Source organism: Grammomys surdaster, unplaced genomic scaffold (genome assembly GCF_004785775.1).
Source record: "Grammomys surdaster isolate TR1022 unplaced genomic scaffold, NIH_TR_1.0 126013, whole genome shotgun sequence".
Taxonomy (NCBI): domain Eukaryota; kingdom Metazoa; phylum Chordata; class Mammalia; order Rodentia; family Muridae; genus Grammomys; species Grammomys surdaster.
This window is the reverse complement of record NW_021620828.1, coordinates 51,651-75,523: the sequence shown is the minus strand read 5'-3', so window position 1 is coordinate 75,523 and position 23,873 is coordinate 51,651. Positions and strand designations below refer to the sequence as shown.

General features: G+C 38.8%; 1 protein-coding gene across 1 annotated transcript in view; it reads left to right on the top strand.

Annotated features, from left to right (window-relative positions):
- Positions 1-4,601: 4,601 nt before the first annotated feature.
- The window catches only part of LOC114610034 (vomeronasal type-2 receptor 26-like), a 38,867-nt gene continuing 19,595 nt past the window's right edge, over positions 4,602-23,873 (top strand). Inside the window, exons 1-4 of the mRNA XM_028754497.1 lie at positions 4,602-4,801; positions 5,983-6,280; positions 11,200-12,003; positions 21,757-21,981. Coding sequence (XP_028610330.1) covers positions 4,602-4,801; positions 5,983-6,280; positions 11,200-12,003; positions 21,757-21,981 — 1,527 coding nt within the window. The remainder of the gene's footprint in view (positions 4,802-5,982; positions 6,281-11,199; positions 12,004-21,756; positions 21,982-23,873) is intronic.

Below are 23,873 nucleotides of genomic sequence, written 5' to 3'. Positions count from 1 at the left end.
TTAAAGTTAGTAATATCCTTTGATTTATGTTCTTTAAAGTACATAAATTGAAATAATGCCGGTGTTTGAAAAAAATCTATGTGAATTAAAATTTATATTTACTTTTCACAATGTATACATATTTCAAATCATTGTATTTCACGAGCATATATAATGTAAGATGTCAAAAATACAAAAGTTCGATTTCTTTCTTCAGGCACTTGTTCTTGTCACACAGATCTTTCACTTGCTTGGTTCAAGTCACACCAAGGCATTTTATATTTTTCACTATTGTGAAAAGTGTGTTTTAGCTAATTTCTTTCTCAACATGTTTATCCTTTGAGTAGAGGAAGGCTCATTTGTTTGAGTTAATTTTATATCCAGACACTTTGCTGAAGTCATTTATCAGGTTTAGTAGTTCTCTGTTAGAATTTTGGGGGTCACTTAAGTATACTATCATATCATCTGCAAATAGTGATATTTTGACATCTTCCTTTCCAATTTGTATCCCTTTGACCTACTTTTGTTGTCTAATTGCTCTGTCTCGGACTTCCAGTACTATATTGAATAGGTATGGAGAGAGTAGGTAGCCTTGACTAATCCCTGATTTTAGTGGTATTGTTTTGAGTTTCCATTAAGTATTATGTTGGCTACTGGTTTATTGTATAATGCTTTTACTATTTTTAGGTATTTTTAGGTAATTAAATTCCTGATCTTTCCAGGAATTTTACCATGAAGGGGTGTTGAATTTTGTCAAATCCTTTCTCAGCATCTAATAAGATGTTTATGTGTTTTTTTTCTTTGAGTTTGTTCATATAGTGGATTACTTTGATGGATTTTTGTATATTGAACCATTCCAGCATCCCTGAGATGAATCCTACTTGATCATGTTGAATGATTATTTGGATGTGTTCTTGGATTCGGTTTGCGAGAATTTCATTGAGTATATTTGCATTAATATTCATATGTCAAATTGGTCTGAAGTCTTCTTTCTTTGTTGGGTCTTTGTGTGGTTTAGGTATAAGCGTTATTGTGGCTTCATAGAACGAATTGGGTAGTGTTCCTTTTGGTTTTATATTGTGGAATAGTTTTAAGAGTATTGACAACAGGTCTTCTTTGAAGGTCTGATAGAATTCTGCACTAAACCTGTCTGGTCCTGGACTTTTTTTGGTTGGAAGACTTTTAATAACTGCTTCTATTTCTTTAGGGATTATGGGACTGTTTAGATGGTTTATCTGATCCTGATTTAATTTTGGTGTTTGGTATCTGTCTAGCAAATTACCCATTTCTGTGGAGTAGTGGGCTTTGAGAGTCAGCTGGGTACTTGGTCAAGCACAGGCTTTGAACCCCGGTGACCCTAATGGTATTGTAGGAATTTGGCCTTGCTCCTGGTCCCTGGTTCCTTTCACTTATCCACAGATCCTCCCAAAGAAAGGTTTGTGGTCTTAGGTCACATAGCACAGGTAGCAAAGGTGAAGTGCATGACTATAGGCCCCAGAGCCTCAAGAGATCTCCATATTAATGAGATATCTAAAGGCCAGAGGGCATAGCCAATTAAGCATTCCTTCCTAGACACCCCCTCCTTGTAAACGATATTTAACCTCAGGCCCACCCTGAGGACACGGGCTACAGCTTCATCCACTTTCCGTCATGACAATAAACCTTGTAAAACCATGGACTTCCTCTCATAGTTGGGACCCGCCTTTGAAGAACTGTAGAGAGGGCCTTCAACTAATGAGCAGCCACCTAATCTCCTGCTGGAGGACTTCTCTATGGTCCAGCCATGGAGGCCTACCAAGTAAAGCAAGCTAACCGAGCCAGCCATGACCCAGCCAAGCAAGTCGCCTTGACCAAGAGTCTTATCCACTCTGCGGGGTGCCACTGGAGCTTCTCCTCCTCGCCCCTTTCTGCTGCGGGCAGGTCCAGCCCGTATGTCCCTCATCTCAGTCCATATGCGGTCTCCTAGTGGTGCCTGGGTTGCCCAAGGTCTGAGACCACCAGTCTCTTGCCAGTCACCTCGGCCGGAGACCCCTGACCCAAGAGCTCGGCCCCTGCGGGACCTCAGACTGAGATATTGCCACACATACGGTATAGAGCTCAGTGGCTTCTCATAGCCCAGCGTCTGCCCAGTGCTCTGTGGAGTAAACTCAGTCAAATTCCTGAGCTTCTGCCCCCCCTGAGCCCTGGCAGACATGCAGGACCTATAACTCAGCCCAACAGGACCCATGCCCATGTGCAAGCCACAGACCCACACACTTCAACTAGATTTTCCAGTTTTTTGGGGTAAAGGCTTTTGTACTATGATCTGATGATTTTTTTTTTAATTTTTCTTGGCTTAATTCTCAACTGAGGAATATGGAATGGCTGAGAAGTACCTATGGAAATGTTCAAAATTTTTAGTTTTATGCAAAATGCAAATCAAAACAAACCTGAGATTCCATCTCACACCAGTCAGAATGGCTAAGATCAAAAACTCAGGTGACAGCACATGCTGGTGAGGATGCAGAGAAAGAGCAATACTCTTCCATTGTTGGTGGGATTGCAAGCAGGTGTATACACACTGAAAATCAGTCTGGCAATGTCTTAGAAATTTGGATGTAGTACTACTTGAGGTCCCAGCTATTCCATTCCTGGGCAGATACCCAAAAGATGCTCCAACTTATTACTAGAACACATACTCCACCGGGTTTAGTACAGGTTTATTTATAATAGCCAGGAGCTGAAAACAACCCAGATGTCCCTCAACAGAGGAATGGGTACAGAAAATGTGGTACATTTACAGAACGGAGTGCTATTCAGCTGTTAAAAACAATGACTTCATGAAATTCACAAGCAAGTGCATGAAACTAGAAAATATTATCTTGGGTGAGGTAATACAGACATGGTATGTACTCACTTATAAGTGGATATTAGGAAAACCACTCAGAATACCCATGATATACCTTACAGACAATATGAAGCTCAAGAAGAATTAAGACAACAGTGTGGATACTTCAGTCCTTCTTAGAAGGGGAACAAAGTAATCACAGGAAGAAGAGAATGGGAGGGACTTGGGAGGAAGTGAGGAGGAGGAGAGAAAAAAAGGGGTTCAGGATCACATATGAGAGGAGACAGGGGAGATGTACAGAGGGTCAAGAAATTGAACAGAGGTGTGTAGCATTAAGGGATAGAGAACTAGGGTTAGCCACCAGGAAGACCCAGATGCCATGAAAGCAAGAGGCTCTCAGGACCCAGTGAGGTTGACATTAGCTGAAATACACAGCAAAGTGGAGAGAGAACCTGTCCAGACCATATCCACAGGTTAGGCATGGACATTGGTTGAGGGATGGGTCCACATAGGTGTTTCAGAAATTTTATCCTAGAATCGCTCCTGTCTAAAAGAAATACAGGGGAAAAGAGTGGAACAGATACTGAAAGAAAAGCCATCCAGAGACTGCCCCACCGGGGGATCCATGCCATATGCAGCCACCAAATTCAGACACTATTGCTGATGCTAAGAAGTGCTTACTGTCAGGAGCCTGATATAGCTGTCTCCTGAGAGGTTCTGCTAGAGCCTGACAAATACAGAGGCAGATACTCACATTCAACCAATGGACAGAGCACAGGGATTTCCTTCATGGAGGAGTTAGAGAAATGACTGAAGGAGCTGAAGGGGTTTGCAACCCCATAGAAGAACAACAATATCAAAAGACCAGATTCTCCAGAGCTCCCAGGGACTAAACCACCAACAAAAGCATACACATGGAGGGACCCATGGCTCCAGCCACATACGTAACAGAGGATGGCATTGTCTGGCATCAATGGGAGGGAGGCCCTTGGTCCTGTGAAGGCTAGATTTCCCAGTGTAGGGGAACAACTTGTCCCTGAGGTAGGAGTGGGCTCATGGGTGGTGAAGCAACCTCATAGAAACATGGGCAGGGGGAATGGGATAGGAGGGTTCCAGAGGGGAAACTGGGAAAGGTGCTAACATTTGAAATGTAAATACATAAAATATCCAATGAAAATACCAAGTTGATATTTGGCCCCATATAGTGATCAGAAATAATGTTTTCTAATGTAAGTCTTTGGCTTTGCCTCACAGAAATACTCTAAAATGACATTGATGTTAAAGGATTAAGGGTCCATCCTTCCCCCCCCCCACACAAACACTGAGCCCTTTGATGCTTCCTTCACATCACCCTTCATGACTTAATTATACTTGAACTGGTTAGTCTCCCTTTACCTTGGGACCTTGTGAAGTCTCAGCTCAGTGAGTGTATGCACCCTGCAGGTGTTTTTGAGGACTTCACACCTTTTCTAATTGTGTGTTTTCCTGCTGAGAGTCAGGATTCCCAGGTGCCAAGTGAGAGGTTCCTGAGCCCTTGGGGACTCACAGTGACTCTGTGAAGGGGACATATCAAGGGCTAAGTAGGTGCAAAGCAGATTATCCTCCCAGGAACTGAGGGAATGTTTGGATACTGGTGTGCCCTTATCAGGAGAAAACAATGCTTTATAAACTAGATCCACATGGACCAGACAGACACATGATTTATCAGTTTGTTGATGTGCTATTGGGGTTGATTAATCCAAGATTCTCAACTGAACAGATTTCTGGGTTTTATTAACTATTTATCAATGTTAGTATGAAATTATTCTTCCTCCTGATTGTTTCTATTGTATTCCAGGAACAAATTTCTTGTTTCTCCTTGAATATACCTGCTTCTCCTGGCTACTATCAAGATGGACATTTTGTTATTGGAGGACTCTTTTCCCTTAGAGTGACTTCTGGAAACACTAGAAGTATGGTTAATGATACGAGGTATACTCCAGAGTTTGTTTCTCGGTAAGTGTTTGGCTTCTCTCTTTAAAAAAATTATTGTTTCAGGATTTCATACATGTATACAATGTATGTTGATCTCACCCACCTCTACTGCTTCCCCTCCTATTTCTCCTGTCTTCAACTTTATGGGGTCTCTCTGTCTCTCTACCTCTCTCTGTCTTGCACATTTTCTCACTTTTTAACCTCCTGAGTTCATTTAGGCATGCCAGTATTGCAGGGGCATAGGACATCATCTAGAGTCTAGGCAAATTGCTAGGGCAAACCTCCTAAGGAAACTGAGTCTCCCTTCCCCAGTAGCCACCAAGTGCCAATAGCTACTCAGCCATGACTGGGTCTCTGTGTGTCTCCACTACTCATGCTGAATTCTCTTAAATATGTAAGAAGTTGTTGAAAGCACTTTGCAGTCAAAAACAATTTTTCTTTGTATTTATTTAGTGTATTTTACTGAGAGCATTTTATTTTTCCTGTTTCATTGTACTTGACACTATTTTCTTTCACTTTCTATGGTTGATCAGCACTGTGAATTTTTCTGAGGCTTATTATATTTTCGAAGACCACATGAAATATACAGTTTTAATGTTCGCTATTTCCCACATGCTTTACTCCTGCATTTTAATTTCTCAGACACAAATTGCACAGTAAACAGTGAAAATTGTACATTTGATAGTATATGGTGGTGCAAATCTTTAATTCCAGAACTTGAGAAGCAGAGGCAGGTGGATCTCTGTGATCCTGAGCTTAACCTATTGTACATAGTGAGTTTAAAGTCAGCCTGGGTTGAATAAGTGAGACTCTGCCTCAAAAAAAAATTCAAAAACAAAAATTGTGAATTTGATAATAAGTTGTACTACAAACCTTCTTTTTTATGACTCTTTTTCTCCCACATTTTAAATATAGGATATCCTGCTTGTTTCTTGGAATATCATGAATATTTTTATATGTCTTAGACTATTTTAAACAAAAATCTAGAAATTGAGAGTTAGCATGGGAAGAACTGCATGGAGAAAAGAGAGGGAGATAAATATGACATAGACTGTTATAAATAAAAATCCAGAATTTGAGAGGTAACATGGAAGGAACTGCATAGAGAAGAAAGAGGGAGGTAAAGGATGTAGCTATCATCAAATTAAAAATTAATATTGAAAATATAACATAAAAACGGTCTTTCCTATTTTTCCTCCTAGACATCTCACTAAACATTATCAGCACATGTTGGCAATGGTTTTTGCTATAGAAAAAATCAACAAGGACCCAAATATTCTATTCAACATGTCCCTGGGATTCTATCTCTTCAATGTTGACTTTATTGATTTCAAGGCTGTGGAGAGTTCTATGGCCTTGCTCTCAGGAGAGAGTCCCCCAGTTCCTAACTACAGCTGCAGGCCTGAGAAGACTGATAAGCTGGTTGCTGTGATAGGAGGCATGTCAACAGGAATATCAACTCAGATCTCCCGAGTTCTAAGTGTCTACAATGTCCCACAGGTATGCAGAGTCAGGGTTCTTCAGGTCAAACATAATAGCATAGTAATTAATGCTAAGTAATTCAATTATTGTTTAGTAATGAGGTATGAGACTGCTTAATAATTTACTTTTTGTTATCATTTTAAACTCTGAAATAGAATTTATTTATAAGATGAAATCATGTTTATAGAATAAATTCAATTTTAAAACATTAAAATTGAAAAATATAAATAAAAGTAATGACAGCCTGTGTTCTTACCCCTCCATGAAAAAAATTCCCTTTGCTTTTTACCATTGTTGATACTGTGTTTCTGTTGTATCCAGTTTTAGAGCATCACAAAACAGGAGAACTATAACAATTCTGCTAATGTCTCTTCACAGTAACTACTATGGACATATTTCTGGCTATTTTACTGTGGTATCAGCTCAGATAACCACAGAAGATTCATTTTTACTAAGAACCATGGGTCAGACTTTCTCTGGCTGACATCTGGGCTGTTCGTAATTTTCCTCTGTTGGCAGGAAAGTTTTTACTTTTATTTTTGTTTAAAATCTTTCTGTTGATCAGTAATGATCTCTTATAAACAGTTCTAGAGAGCTAGCATGTATAAGTCAATTGCATCTTAATTAGTAATAAACTTGGGAGGGGCTACTTAGAAATATATGTGTTTGCAAATAACAGTGATCCAGCCCTTAGTGTTTCCTACTATCCTCAGTGAAGAAACTTAAATCTTAGTAAAATGAATTAGGCTGCCATGTTGATTCATTTTTATTATTAATTTTTACCTATTTGTTTATTTTTGAGACAGATTCTCAGTATGCCAACTTGTCCAGTCTTGAATTTCCTATGAAGTTCGGGATAGCCTTACAGCAATCCTCCTGCCTTTGCTTGCCCAGGGCTGAGATAAAAGTCATGTTCCGTCGTGCCTGACCAGATTTTTATTTTTATGAGATTTTATGAAATTAATTTTTAAAAATTGGTTATTTTATTTGTTTACATTTCAATGTTGTTCCCCTACCCAGTCTCACCTCCCTCAAATCTTCATTTCATTGCCCCTCTTCTTTGACTCTAAGAGGGTACCTCCCCAAACACCCACCCCTCTTGCCTCATCCTTCTAGCATCTTCCTTTGCTGGAGCAACTAGCCTCCACAGGACTAAGCGTACCACCTTCCTTTGGTGCCAGATAAGGCAATCCTCTGGTACCTATGTAGCAGGAGCCACAGACCCTCCTATGTATACTTTTTGGTTGGTGGTTCAGTCCATGGGAACTGTTCTTCCTATGGTGTTGCAATCACTTTCAGTTCCTTCAGTCCTTCCCCTAACTCTTCCACTGGGGTCCCTGGGCTCAGGTCAATGGTTAATATCTGCATCTGTCTCAGTTAGGTGCTAGCAGAGCCTCTCAGAGAGCAGCTGTACAAGCTCCTTTCTGCAAGTACTTGGCATCAGCAATAGCTTCGGTGTTTGGTGTCTGCAGATATGATAGATCCCAAGGTGGGGCATCCTCTGGATGGCCTTTCCTTGTGTCTCTGTTCCATTTTTTTGCCCTCAAGTTTCCTTTAGACAGAAACAATTCTGTGTTAAAAAATTTGAGATGGATGTGTGGCTCCATCCCTCAACTGGTGGCCATATCTATCTTCTCGAGTTGTTCTCTTCAGGTTCTATGGCTCCTCTGTTGGTTATTGCAGCAAATGTCATCATCCCAATTTCTGTTGGTTACTGCAGCAAATGTCATCATCCCAATTTTGTCTTTGGAGGTTCCTCCTACCACCCTGTTCCTTACCGGGGAGTATTCTGAGTTTTGGGGCTAATATTCACCTATCAGTGAGTGTATATACCATGTATGTCCTTTTGGGTCTGGGTTACCTCACTCAGGATGATATTTGTGCTGTAAATATCTGTGTCTGTCTCAGTCAACTGCTGATAGAGCCTCTCAGTGGACAGCCATGCTAGACACCTGTCTGCAAGTGCAACATGGTATCACTAATAGTGTTATGGTTTTGTGGTCAGTCATGGGTTGGATCCCAAGTTGTCTAATCACTGGATGACCATTCCTTCACTCCCTGTTCCATTTTTGTTCGCATTTCTATTAGACAAGAAGAGTTCTCAGACAAATATTGAGGATCATTTAGTGACCCCATCCCTCCACTGGGTGCCCCGTCTTTTTGGCTAATTCTAATTAAAAGTAATTTTGTACTTTTTGACTAATATTCACTTGCTTATGTGAGCTTTGCTTGTGAATATTTGTGAATATTGTTTACTCTACACAACAAAGGAACTCTGACATCTGCTTTGATATCATTTTTCTTATTCTCTTTGATATCTAGTACTGAGGAATTATCATTTCATGGAGGTGCCATAGTTGCTTGTTCTTTTTCTCGCTTAGTCTCCCTCCCCCCTCTCCGTCTATGTCACTGTCTCTCTCAATCTCCCTCTCTCTTTCAATGTGTGTGCCTACATGTCTGTGAATGTATGTGTGTGTGTGTGCATGAATGTGTGCTTGTGTTTGACCATATGTGTGTCTGTGTGCAGGCACAGATGTGTGTCCTTGTGGGTGTCCATAAGTGTATATGTATATGTGTGTGCCCATTTTCGTGTGTGTGTGTGTGCATGTTTGTATGATATGTGTGACACATATGGAGTGTATCAGGACTGTGCAGGTAGGCATGTCAGTACATCTCGAGGTCAAACAGTCTTCCTCCATCACTTTCTACACTGCTGCCTCCAATCAGGGTCTTTTACTGAACTGGAAGCTTGAGATTTTGAGCTGAGGAGTGAGCAGGCTCTAGGGATTTACCTGTCTCTGTCCTGCTATGTTAGGGCACAAGCACACACAGAGTGTCTGACTTGTTATGGGGATGCTGAAAATTCTAATGCAGGCCTTGAGCCACCTCCTCAGCATCATGATTGTATACATATATAATGCATGTATCTTACAAAATAATGGATTTGTCATGACATCTTCATGCATGTATAGCACTGTAGTTTACTCTCCCGTCCCCTCAGGCTTGGCCTATCAGACTCCACAGTTACAGTCTGAGTCTGAGGTCAGCTCCTAGTCAGCAAGACAGTGAACTAAGTCCTCCCTCCATAAACCGCCTGAGCCAAGCCTCCTCCTAACTCTTCAGTTTGTTATCATCGTGATCTTCCATTTCCACACCTGTCTCCTGAGGCAGCCTCACACAGGCCTGTCCATGTGCTGCAGCCTCTGTGAGGGGCTGTTCCTCCCCATTCTCAGCCTCCACAGTAGGTCAGTGGGAGACAGTCAGTTCTCTCCTGAGTCATAGGGAGTGACAAAGTAAAGCTCTTCAGCCCACGTCCTTGAGTAACAGCATCTTCTGAGAGCAACACCTGGATTGGAGGCCAGAAAGAAGCCTGGACTTGTCCTGTCTGCAGGACAACAGGTCTCTCCACCACAGACCCTTGTCATATCTTTGGAATGTAATTTGTCACACTTCAGATATATATATTTTTAATATATGGTTTAAAAGTAGTTCACTCAGATTTTTAGAAATATGTTAAATTAACATATTTATGTTAATTAATAAAACATAATTTAAATTATGTTTTACTACTTAATTTAGTTTCATGGGACTCATGGACTCATTATCAGTGTTTATTACAATAAATTCTGTACTGTGATGTGTCATCTATTTAAATTGCTTACTTTTATGTGTTTACTAGATATTAAATATTTCTTTATGCTACTGTTTCCTTCCTCAAAGTATTCATGTTTGCTCCATTTCATGATTCCTTGCTTCCTATTCCTTTTCCTTCTCCCCGTCCACCCCTCTTCCCCAATCAATTAACATCTATTGAGTTAGTTATTCAATTATCATGATACTGGAACTAATAAGTGAAATGTTCACTAAGGATCTAAACTCAGATGCCTGGGGAAAACAGTGCATAAACCCAGGTTATGAACCGTACATTAGGGCATGACCGAGTGGGCTTCTGATTTTAGGAGATTATTATTTAGGGAATATGTGTGGAAAGGGGATCTATTCCCAGTCTGAGCCATGGGACAGGAGGATATTCTGATACCACCAGTGTAGAGAGAGATAGAAGGTTCTGTAAGGCAGACTGATAGTGTTGGCCAAACCTTGGAAATACGTTCCTTGACTAAAGAAAGAATCCAGGAACTCATTAAAGAGCACGTCTTAAGGAAAAGCATTGTTTCATGCCAATATTAGATTAAGTGCAGTGAATTTGGAGATTTGTCATTGGATATAGCAGATTAGGTAATTAATGATTTAGTTCACCCTTGCATCCCAGAGGAGATGCCCTAAAGTGCATAGGAATACAGTGTAAACAACTCAACTCAAGTTTTCTGTTAAAAAGGATAGTAATGTGATGGGAGTGACCAGAGGGTCCTATTAAAAGAGAGACTTTACAACAAGCATTGTGGTCGATAGTCAGCCTTCTAATCTAAGCAAGCTTATTTTAGGTTAGTTGACTACGAAGCTAGCATTACAGAAAGACAAATACATAGGAACTTCTAGCCAAATATAGACTTCACTAGTGGGTTTTACAATGCTTCTCAGATTCCTGTTTATTGGTTAATTAGTGATGTATTTGTGACTTCAAGTAAAAGGGCCTTTGTGTTAATGTTTCTCCACTTTCATTATCAGGAAGGTGAATGTATTGGTATGGGAAGTGACAGATTTGCAAATGCTCCTGTTTGACAGGTATTGCCTTAACTGAGATCAGGAGATAGACACTCCATGGCCCTTTTTGGTATGTTCTATAAATTCTCAATGATTAAGATAAATTTCATGTACATAGTGAGTAGTAAGTGACGTAGGTAACAAATTGGTATTTCTTAGTAATGTTATTTAACTGTTTAATTTCTCCTAGAGTGAATAAACAGACAAGGTAAACCAAATCACATGACAATAAACCTAATTGTCTTGACTTGAGTTGTAACTTTCTTTCTGTTTAGATCAGCTATGCTCCTTTTGACCAGAGTCTTGGGACCGGAGTCCAGCTCCAGCCTCCTTACCAGTTTCCTACGCACACCACAGCTCTGCATCAGGGAATTATTCAACTGCTGCTATACTTCTCTTGGGTCTGGGTTGGTCTGTTGGTTCCAGATGATATGAGTGGAGAAGTCTTTGTTATGGACATCACAGAAGAGATGACCAAACATGGACTTTGTGTTGCATTTGCAGAAAAGGGTAGAGAACCTGAGAGCCCAGCATACTGGCAAGCTTTTATGGAAAGAGTCCCTCTGCCACGTGTGATGCTTGCATTTGGTATCACAAATCCTTTTGAAACGTTTTTCCCTATCCTCACTATGTATAGACCTTTTGGTAATGTCTGGATCACAACTTCTGATTGGTATATCTCTGCATTACCCTTTGAACAAAATTTTGTTTATACACACTTCAGTGCAGGAATATTATTTTCAGTTCACGTGGATGAAATTCTGGGATTCAAGGATTTTCTCAGAAGTGTTCAACCTAGAAAATACCCTCATGATATCTTTATCCAGGATGTGTGGTCGATCATATTTGAATGTCCACGTTTCCATCAGAACAGAGTCAGGGAACTGAGTCAATGTGAGCAAAATGGCAGCCTGAGCACACGACCTCTGCATCTTTGGGATATGAATACCTCACCCTTGAGCTACAAAGTCCATGCTGCTGTATATGCCATTGCCCAGGCACTGCATGAGGAGCTGTCACTCAGAGTGGAAGGAGACTCACATAATAAAAGTGTCCTCCAGGCTCCTCTCCCATGGAAGGTAACAATAGTTGTTCTTATATTTTCCTAGGGTGTTGGGCCCTGGCTTGTAATTTCTGCATTTTGATTCATGATCTATCATCATTAGTGTTGGAAAAGTATTTCTTATGCTAACATGCTTCTTTATACTACTTTCTCTTTCCTCAAAAAATTCGTGTTTATTTTATTAGCATAACATAGCATAAAGAAATAGAATTAGAAAAAAACCACATTGTAAACCACATTGTTTAAAGTTGAGCTAAAATTTCCTTTTTTTCATTTATTGGATAATTTCTTTATTTACATTTCAAATGTTATCCTTTTTCCAGGCCTCTCCTTCAGAACTCCTTATCCCATCACCCCTCCCCCTGCTCTCCACCACCAACCCACCCACTCCAGACTACCTTCCCTGGCATTCTCCTCCACTGGGGCATCAAGCCACCTCGTGCTCCGGCCGCACTCCTCCCACTAACGTCTAATAAGGCCATCCTCTGCCATATATGTGACCAGAGTCATGGGTCCCTCTATGTGTACTCTTTGGTTGGTCGTCCAGTCCCCAGGAGCTCTGGGGGGTCTGGCAGGTTTACACTGGTACTCTGCCCATGGAGTTGCAAACCCCCTCAGCTCCTTCAGTCCCTTCTCCAACTCCTCCATCAGGGAACCCACACTTAGTCCAATTGTTGACTGTAAGTATTTGCCTTTGTATTTGTTAGGCTCTGACAGAGCCTCTCTGGAGACAGCCATATCAGGCTCCTGTCAGCAAGCACTTCCTGGCATCCACAATAGCATCCAGGTGTGGGGACTGTATATGTGATGGATTCCCAGGTGGGGCAGTCTTTGGATGGACTTTCCTTCTGTCCCTGCTCCACACCTTATCTCTGTAATTCCTCTTGTGAGTATTTGGTTCCCCTTCTAAGAAACAATAAAGCATTCTCAGTGGGTTTCCCCTCTTCTTGAACTTCATATGGTCTGTGAAATTTATCTTGACATTTCATACTTTTGAGCTAACATCCCTTATCAGTGAGTGCATATCATGTGTGTTCTTTTAGTCACTGAGTTACCTCACTAAGGATGATATTTTTGAGTTTCATCCATTTGCCTGTGAATTTCATTAAGTCATTGTTTTTAATAGCTAAGTAGCATTTCATTGCATAAATGTACCACATTTTCTCTATCCATTTATCTGTTTAGAGACATCTGGGTTGTTTCTAGCTTTTGGCAATTATAAATAAGGCTGCTATGAGCATAGTGGAGCATGTGTCCTTGTTACATGTTGGAGCATCTTCTGGGTATATGCCCAGGAGTGGTATAGCTGCATCCTCTGGTAGTACTATGTCCAAATTTCTGAGACACCATCAGTCTGATTTCCAGAGCATTTGTTCCTGCTTGCAATCTCACCAACCATCAAGGAGAGTTCCTTTTTTTCCACATCCTTGCCAGTATCTGCTGTCATCTGAATTTTGATCTTAGCAATTCTGAGTGGTGTCAGGTGGAATCTCAGGGTAGTTTGGATTTGCGTTTCCCTGATGACTAAGGATGTTGAACATTTCTTTAGGTGCTTCTCGGCCATCGAGTTTCTTCTGTTGAGAATTTTCTGTTTAGCTCTGTACCCCATTTTAAAATAGGGATATTTGGTTGTCTGTAGTCTAACTTCTTGTGTTCTTTGTATATATTGGATATTATCCCTGTATAGGATGTAGGATTGGTAAAGATCTTTTCTCAATCTGTTGGGTCCATTTTATCCTATTGACAATATCCTTTGCCTTACAGAAGCTTTGTAATTTTATGAGGTATTTGTCTATTGTTGATGTTAGTGCATAAGGGATTGATGTTCTGCTCAGGAAAATTTCCCTTGTGCCAATGTGTCCCAGGCTTTCCCTCACTTTCTCTTCTATTAGTTTTAGTGTATCTGGTTTTATGTGTAGGTCCTTAATCCACTCAGACTTGAACTTTGTACAGGGAGATAAGAATGGATTGTTTTGCATTCTTCTACATGTTGACTTCCAGTTGAACCAGCACCTTTTGTTGAAAACTGTTGTCTTTTTTCCACTGTATTGTTTTAGCTCCTTTATCAAAGGTCAAGTGACCGAAGGTTCATTTTCTAGGTCTTCAATTCTATGCATTGATCTACCTGCCTGTCACTGTAGTAATATCATGTAGTATTTATCACTATTGCTTTGTAGTACAGCTTGGGATGGTGAATCCCCAGAAGTTCTTTTATTGTTGAGAATAGTTTTTGATATCTTGATTTTTTTTTATTCCAAATGAATTTGAGAATTACTCTTTCTAACTCTATGAAGAACTGAGTGGGAATTTTGATGGAGATTGCATTGAATCTGTAGATTGCCTTTGACAAGATGGCCATTTTTACTATGTTAATCCCGCTAATCCTTGAGCATGGGAGATCTCTCAATCTTTTGAGGTCTTCTTGAATTTTTTTCTTCAAAGACTTGAAGTTCTTGTTGTGTAGATCTTTCACTTGTTTGGTTAGAGTCACACTAAAATATTTTATATTATTTGTGACTATTGTGAAGGGTGTCATTTCCATTTTGTTCTCAGCCCATTTATCCTTTGAATAGAGGATGGCTACTGATTTGTTCGAGTTAATTTTATATACAGCCAGTTTCCTGAAATTGTTGATAAGGTTTAGGATTTCTCTAGTGGAAGTTTTGGGGTCCTTTAAATATATTAACATATCATCTGCAAATAGTGATGTTTTGACTTCTTCATTTCCAATTTGTATCCCTTTGACCGTTTTTTGTCTAATTGCTCTGGCTATGACTTCCAGTAGTATATCGAATAGGTATGGAGAGAGTGGGCAACTGCTTTTGATATTCTTTCTTTGTTTTGTGTATTTGGTGTTTTGATAATTATGTGACAGGTGGAATTTCATTTCTGGTCCAATCTATTTGGAGTTCTGTAGGTTTCTTGTGTGTTTATGGGCATCTCTTTCTTTAGGTTAGGGAAGTTTTCTTCTATAATTTTGTTGAAGATATTTACTGGCCCTTTAATTTGGGAATCTTTGCTCTCGTCTATACCTATTATCCTTAGGTTTGTTCTTCGCATTGTGTCTTGGATTTCCTGAATGTTTTGGGTTAGGAGCTTTTTGCAGTTTGCAATTTTTGACTGTTGTGTCAGTGTTGTCTCTGGTATCTTCTCCACCTAAGATTCTCTCTTCTATCTTTTGTATTCCCTGGATGATGCTTGCATCTCTGTCCCTGATCTCTTTCATAGATTTTTTTTTTAATCTCCAGGGCTGTCTCCTTTTGTGATTTCTTTATTGATTTTATTTCCATTTGTTCAGTCCTGGATAGTTTTGTTCAATTCCTTCACCTGTTTGGTTATATTTTCCTATAATTTTTTAAGAGATTTTTGTGTTTCCTCTTTAAACTTCTACCTATTTATTTGTGTTCTCTTGAATTTCTTTAAGGGAGTTATTCATTTCATTCTTAAAGTCCTCTATCATCATCATGAGATGTGATTTTATATCAGAGTCTTGCTTTTCTGGTGTGTTGGGGTATCCAGGGCTCACTGTTATGGGAGTACTGGGTTCTGATAATGCCACGTATCCTTGATTTCTGTTGCTTATGTTTCTGTTCTTGCCATTGTCTCTCGCCATCTGGATATCTCTGGTGTTAGTAAGTCTTGTTATCTCTGACATTGTCCTATCCTTCTGCAAGCCTGTGTGTCAGTACTCCTGGGCGACCAATTCTTTCCTGGATAAATTTGGATATGGTGAGCTATGGTACATGTTCAGCTCTGGGTCACAGATGGAAACTTGAGGGATCCTATCTCTGGCTGTTCCTGGTTTCCTGTGTCCTGATAACTCTGGCCTGGTCCCTCTTGGGCCAGAAATTCGAACAGAAATGTTGGTGTTACCTGTGCTCACAGATGTACCTGCACACCTAGGAGATGAGCTCTCTCCCAGAGATATTTGGATATGGAGCACTGTGGCACAGGGTCAGCTCCAGGCACAGACAGAAACCAGAAGCATCCTTGAGCTAATATTTCTTTCAGAAAACAACATGTGAATGATGTTGAAAAATGGTTTCCTAGTTTAAGCACTTTCAAACAATAATAAATATGATATTTAATCATGACATCTTTTTTATTAACACTTTTAATATTTTGTGAAGTAATTATAATACACAATACAAGAGACTTGAAGAAGTATAAATATGGCATATTTTAAGGGATTTTAGGTACATTTGAGGTCAATAACTTGTTTTGTTTTGATTAACATATCCTCGAAGAACACATAGCTTCTATCAGGGTAGACAATATCATCCAGGACTGTTCTCCAGCCTATGGGAGGCTAAAGGAGAAGGATCATGAGTTTGAAGACATCTGGGCTGTACAGGCTCCCCTCTGCTGCAAGTTGAAATCTTTCTAATGAACACAGGACTAAGCACTGCTCTATGACTCTAGCAGAATATCCTTAGGAATCTGATCTTTGACTTGTTCCTGTTTGCTTCTACTCTAGGTCTCTGAGCCACCCAGCCTCATGTTCCCGGTTGTCCATGCATTTTCTTTCGTGGGTTGCCTCTCATGGCTTGAGAGTCAAATTAGCCCAGTCATTGCTTGGTCACTCCCACAGATGTAGAGCCCCATTGCCCCAGCACATCTTGCAGTCAAGAAAGACTGGGTACAAGGTTTTGTGAATGGGTTGATGTCCCAGGTGTACCATTGGGAGCCTTGCCTATTATAGAAGATGGCCAATTCAGGTTCCATATCCATCATTACTATTTTAAATAAAGCCACTATGAACTAACTGAACAACTGTCCTTGTGGTAAGATGTAGTATCCTTTGGGCACACTCTTAGAATTATATAGTTGGGTCTTGAGGTAGATTGATTCTCAATTTTCTGAACAGGCACCATATTGATATCTACAGTGGCTATACAAGATTACATTCCCTCTGTCAATGCAAGAGTGTTCCCCTTGCTGCACATCCTCACCATCATGACTGCCACTTCTACTGTTGATATTAGTCATTCTGACATGTGTAAGATGGAAGCTCAAAGTAGTTTTGATTTTCATTTCCCTAATGGATAAGGATATTGAATATTATTTTTAAATGTTTCTCACTCCTTTGAGATTCTTCTATTCAGAACTCTTTGTTTAACTTCGTACCTTATTTTCAAAATTGGACTGATGGTTTGTTTATACCAGGTGTCTCCAGTTCTTTATGTAGTTTGGATATTATCTGTCTGTCAGATTTAGAGTTGGTAAAAATTATTTTCCATTCTGTTGACAGCCATTTTAATCTATTGAAGTTGTCCTTTGCCTTGAACAAGCCTTTTTGTGTCATGAGGTCCCATTTATTCATGACCTATCAGTGTTCTGTTTAGAAAGTTGTCTCTTGTGCTAGCATGTGTTGAATTAAAATAATTAAATAAATTTTGGCAGCACACTCCACACTACTTTTCCCAAAGCTCTGGGTTCTCAAATGAAAGACACAAACTCAGCCTTTATACTATGCCTTAAACAATTCAATGTTTGTGCCATCTCCTAACCCCCATTTATATAATCCACCTCCCTCCAATTATCCTGAGTTTTCCTTTATTGCATTTTGCATTTTACCTTGGCTGCTCTGGACCCAGTTGAGCAGCCCTCTGGGGCTGTACTCTCTCTAATTCTTACATGGCAGCTCTCCATCCTGAACCTTCTCAGTCAAGGCATCTTTTCTTCCCTACCTCTCCTGGCGTGGTGGTTCTCTTTCTCCTTTTTTTCCCTATCCCTAGCCAGGGAATCCTAAGGGTCTCAACACGGTCTGCCCTGCTCAGACATGGGCTCTCAGCATCTTTATTTACCAATCAGAATCAAGGGACAGGTTCCCAGAAGCTATTTGCATGTAGACATTCTCATGTAAATAGTGTTTTTTTTTTTTTGGGAGGATGTAATTAGCATTCATAATATAGACAGTTATAAATATTTTCAAAGCTATTTTTTACATTTTCTTCCATCAAGTTCAGTGTCCCCTCAAGTCTGTTTTAATGTTGTGATCATCATTTGGCCTTGACTTTTGCACAGGGCTATTATGGATCTGTTAGTATTCTTGAACATGAAGACATCCATTTAGACCAGCGTCATTTTTGAAGATGCTATCTTTTTTCCATTGTATATTTCTGGCTTCTTTATAAAAAATAAGGTGTTTATAGGTGATTGGATTTAAGTCTTGGTCTTCAATTCATTTCCATTGCTCAACATGTCTGTTTTTAAGAGAATACTTTGTGGTTTTTATTACTGTAACATTTTTATACACTTTAAAATTAGGGATGGGGGTACTTCTGGAAGTTTTTTCTTTCTTTCTTTCTTCTTTTTTTTTACCATTTATTATGTTAATTCTACTGATTCATGAGCATGGGAGATATTTTCATCTTTTGATATCTTCTTTTTTTTTTTACCCAAAGACTTAAACTTTTTTCATACTAATTTTGCTTCCTTGGTTTGGCTACCCAAAAATACTTTGTTTCCTTGAGTTTTTCTCTGTCTATTTGTCATTTGTATATAGGAAGGCTACTAATTTTTTTGAGTTAATCATGTATCCAGGTACGTCTCTTGTGCTGGATTTGTGGATAGATATTTAAATTTGAATTTATAATGGAATAAATTTTTTTCTCCATTTATGGTGATTGAAAGTTTTGCTGGGTATAGTGATCGGGCATCTATGGTATCTTAGAGTCTGCAGTGCAAGTGCGTAGATCTTTCTGGCTTTTAGTGTCTCCACTGAGAAGTTTGAGCAATTTGAATATGTCCAACTGTAAATGTTACTTGGTCTTTTTCCATTGAAGCATTTATTATTTTTTCTTTGTTTTATATGTTTAGTGTTTTAATTATTATAGAGCAAAGTGAGTTTATCTTCTAGTCCAATCTATTTGGTGTTCTGTATACCTTTATATGAATTTTCTTAGGCATTAGGAAAATTTTCTTTTTTTGATTGTGTTAATGAAACGGCCTTTGAGCTGGTATTTTCTCCTTGTTCTATTACTATTATCCCTAGTTTATTTCTATTAAATTTGTTCTTTCCCAGAGTCTTATATTTCCTGGACATTTGTCAGGGACACTGACATTCCCTGTGGATTTTGTGTTAACTAGCACACAGTCATGTCTTAGCAGCTTTTTGTTGGTCTGGTTGAGTATAGTGTTTTACTCCAATTTGTTTCTGTTGTAAATTCATGCATTTAGTGAACTCACCTTAAAATGATTATTGATCTTTATAATAATGAATATCATGTGAGAATTTTCTATTTGGGGACAGTTGACACCTTTGTGTCATCTTCTCTTTATCTGATTCTTTAGACTTAATTGAATATTTCTATTCTAGTTTTTCTCATAGAATATCAGCTATATTTAAAAAATTCTGGTGTTTTTTTTTTTAAATATGTTCAAGACCTACTTCAAAATACTGCTTGCCAGCAATGCTGGCAGATTCTCCAACCCTTCTGTTTCCTGTTTTCTATTTGTTGTAACAGTGCTGTAAAGTGTTTCATTTATCTAAAGACATAGCCACATGGTATTGTATTCATTTTGTGGTTTTCAGCAGATTTTATCATATTAGAAAAATAAAGAAAATACAATGCTCAATTTTCCTATGATATTCTGCTTCATTGCTGTTCTTGTCTCTATGTCAGTTTCATTTTCTAGCGTATACAGTTTTTTTTTTCTCTGAAAGTTTTCTTTATCATTGCTATAAGACTGGAATATGAACAAAATTTTATTCCTGTGTATTTTAAATCTCCGATCATATTCATTTTTTCTTCACTTTAAGAGGACAATTTTGTTGATTCAATCTGAAAAAGTAAATCATCCTCCTCTCTAAGGAAGGGATATTTTTCACTTATTTTTTCAGAGAATTTTGTTTTTGTTTTTCTTTTTAAAATTTAAATTATAAGGTTAGACGTAGTCATTTTTATATCTATCCTATATGGTCTATTAAAATAATGTATACTTAGACAGTTACATACAAGCACACCAGTACATATACCTTCTGCTCACACCGTTTCCCTCAGTCCCTTACCTCTCTCATCTTCACAGACCCTCCATTCTCCCACCATGTCCCTATGCTGCAGTCATGTCTTTTTTTTTTTCCCAATGACTGACTGGATTTATGACCCACAGGGTCTTTCATGTGTACATGAGTATTCAGCTATCCAATGAGGCAGAAGGAATACAGAAGTGATGGCATTTCTGACCACAGTGACTTCCTTTCCTTCAGAATCCCTCAGTTTCTAACATGGCTCATATGAGGAGCCGGATCCCATAAGCCCCTCCCTCCTCTGTGGTTTAACATTTTTATTGGCTCAGTCTTGTGCTGGTTCTATAGAGGCAAACTTAACTGCCATAAGCTTATGAGTGGCATGACCATGTCACAGCTAAAAGACAGCATTTCATGGACCTCCTCCCCAGAATCTTGCTCTTGCATTCTCTCTATCCCCTCTTTCACAATGTCTTCTGTGTTTTGGGAACAGTTACATGGCTGTCTCATTTCAGTATCAGCACTCAATGATCATTTTTTCCTCAAGCACTGATATTCTTCACAAAGAGAAGATTCTCAGATATAATCTGACAATAGCACAATTCTATGTATGTAAATAATCATGAGGCAATTCAATAATGTGTCTTCTTAGCCAAACAAAAGAAGTAGGCTCAGCCATAGGACTTGTGATCTCCTCAGACATGGATAGTGAATAGATTTGCAGAAACAGGCATGAGTCTCTTTTCTAAAGAAGTCCTCAAATACAATCAATTAGCAGTTGTGTATTCTCATAATAGTTGTGCCAGTTGTTTTCCAGTATGCACCTCGTGTCTGGGAAGTTGGTATTATAGAATGCAAGGTCCACAGTTGGGAGAGGCCTCTGCTGACTTTTCTTCGCCAGAAGCTTTCAGTTCAGCTTCTGCCAGTGTGAAATGTGCCAGACAGACAGAGAAGCAGAACAGACAACAGGGAGAAAGTTTTCACCTTAGTTCCATCCTCACTATTGTGTCCTGAAGTCAAGGTGTGTGGTGTCTTCAGCAATAGGATCTTCCTGTCTGATTCTTCCATGTAACCCAGGGCAATCATCATAACCTGCATAGTCCATAGTCTTGGGGTCTTTTGGTGGCTTCCTAATGGCCACAGGGATTTTTTTTTGTATAAAATAAAGTGTAATACCTATGTCCAAATTCTTTTTAAATTATATTTTCTTTCTAACTAGCTTAAAGATGTAGCTATGTGTGTGACTTCGTTATATAGTTTCGGCTTTGGTTAACTTACTCCACTCTATTCTCTTTGACTCCCATCTGTCTTTGAAGTTCTCCATCACATGATCCTCTGAGTTTCTATACCATGTGTGTTCTCCTTTCTCTTCCTTATTTATAAAATCTGAAATTTTTATTTTACTAGAATTTTCTCAAGCAATTTATAGTTGTCAAAATATTTTGATTTTTCTGAAAGAGCTATTCTGCAAATGTTTAAAATACCACATTCAGATTTTTCTTACTTTTCATAAAAAATTAGAATCTGGTGGACAGAGCATTCCTTTCATCACTGAGTAACTGAGAAAAGTTCAGTTTTCAAATTTGAATAGTGGTGATAGTGTTGGTAAATAGCATATGACTATGCTAATTCTTTCATATAGCATCCACTAGTCTTATGATAAATGTTTATTAATGGAAGAAAAATCAAAGGCAAAGGAACATACAGTGAGTGAAAGAAAGGACAGTTAAAGTAACCGGGTTTATTTGCATCTCAATGACTTTTAGTGCAAGTTTCGAACATTATTTTCTATTTCAGCTTCATCCATTCTTACAAAAGGGCCAACTTGGGAGAAGCTCCAATGAGGAGAACCTTGTGAACAAGGAAGTTTCGGCAACCAAACTTGACATTTTTAATTACCAGTCTCCGCTGAATGTTCCCAAAACTCAAGTGAAAGTTGGCGAGTTTGTCTTTGAATCTCACAGTGTTCAGCATCTTTCCCTAAATGATGAACTCATAATTTGGGGAATATACCACAATCAGGTGAGTATCTCTGAAGTCAGCACTGTGTGCTGTGCTCAGAGTGGAATTCCTCAGAGAACAGGGTTAAGGGGTCTGCTTAGTGCCATCAGGCCAAGAATTCCTTACTTTGTCCTTTCCAATGCCAAATACCAGAATTTTGTCCCTGCAGAATCATTGTAAGAATAACTGATTCATTTTGGATTAATTCTTTAGATGGTTTTATCCTTGTAATGATCAGATACACCCATGGCCTACCTAGAAAGAAAGAAAAAAAAGAAACATCTTGGGTAGTTTTCTGAAAGGATTTTAGTGATCAAGACTTTAGTGGAAGTAACTGCTTTTGGTAAATAAATAAAATAAAGATATGTAGATGAAATTAGTCTCTTCAAATAAGTATTTGTAAATATAACTTTTATTTTTGTGAAGTTAATTGTCATCTCTGAGGCGTATTGCCTCTGTCTGCTAACCTAAGCTTATTTCTGGATGCTTCTAGATTCATCACAATCTAGTTTAGTTCTAGAGTGTTTACAGCATTTGAGACTTATTCCTGAATCCCTAATAATCTAACTCTTTCTGAGCTCTGGCTGACTGGTTTAACTCAGCTATTCTTGCTCAAACTTTCTCCAAGCTGATTGGTTCAATCTGACTTCTCTCAGTTTCTGACTGGATTTGCTCTGCTTACCTTAATACTAACTTTGGCAATATGTTCTCAATGCTTTGCTCCTTTTCAAATATGGGTGGTTCTGTCTTTACCTGTGTCTAGCTTGTTCTGTCTGCAAGCTGTCTCTGTACAACTGTCCCAGTAAAACTCACTGCATGCCCTGCCCCCAGACCTCATGCCCTGTTCCCTTAAGTTGCTGTTAGAAGCCATCTTGGAAAGGCTCTGACAATGAACTAAGATTTCTCAAGACATCCACAGTTTTGTGTGGCTGCAATGGGTACACTCTGAGAGGCAACGACCCCAGAGATTTTGACTCAGATATTGCTTCTCTTTCCTCTCACTATTACATAGCTTAATGATTTCCTGGGTATTTACCCACTCTATTGGGTCAATTTCCTGCAGAATCAATATGAAGGTGTTCTTCCATGTAGTAATGCTGTTTAGATGAATTGACCATTTCCTAATTGCTGGTCATGATTTTATAGAGCTTGTAAATTGATACAACTCTTCTCAAGCGCCCTATAGAATAAAAGTTGCAAATAGAGCTCTATATACCTTTATGTGTCATAGACTAGGGAAACAAAAAGGATTGGATCAAATTAATGATCAGAGAAAAAACATTTATGCTACATTTGATCCAAGAAATAGATCACAAGTCTTCACTGTGGAAAAGCAAGGCCATATGAAACTGTTGCTCTAAACTTATAATGAACTCACACAATGAAACACTGCTTTGAACTTTGAATCTCTTTTGTGCTATAATTCCCTTTTCTTTAACATTTTATGTATGAGGTAATTTTTTTCTTATATAGAAGATTTTTTTACTAAAAAAGCTATAAAATGCTAGAAGCAAAAAATAAAGGTTTGGAGTAGCCTTTTTCTACCTCTCCCAATGTACATTTGTCTTGTTTGTATCCCTTACTAAGAGTTTCTTTCATTTCTTTCTTTCCTCTCTTCTTCCTTCCTTCCTTCCTTCCTTCCTTCCTTCCTCCCTCCCTCCCTCCCTCCCTTCCTTCCTTCCTTCCTTCCTTCCTTCCTTCCTTCCTCCTTTTTCTTCTTTCTTTCTTTCTTTCTTTCTTTCTCTCTCTCTCTCTCTTTCTTTCTTTCTTTCCTTCTTTTTCTTTCTTTCTCTCTCTATTTTTATCTTTCTTCTTTCCCTCTCTTTCTTTCTCTCTTTCTCTCTTTCTCTCTTTCTCTCTTTCTCCCTTTCTTTCTTTCTTTCTTTCTTTCTTTCTTTCTTTCTTTCTTTCTT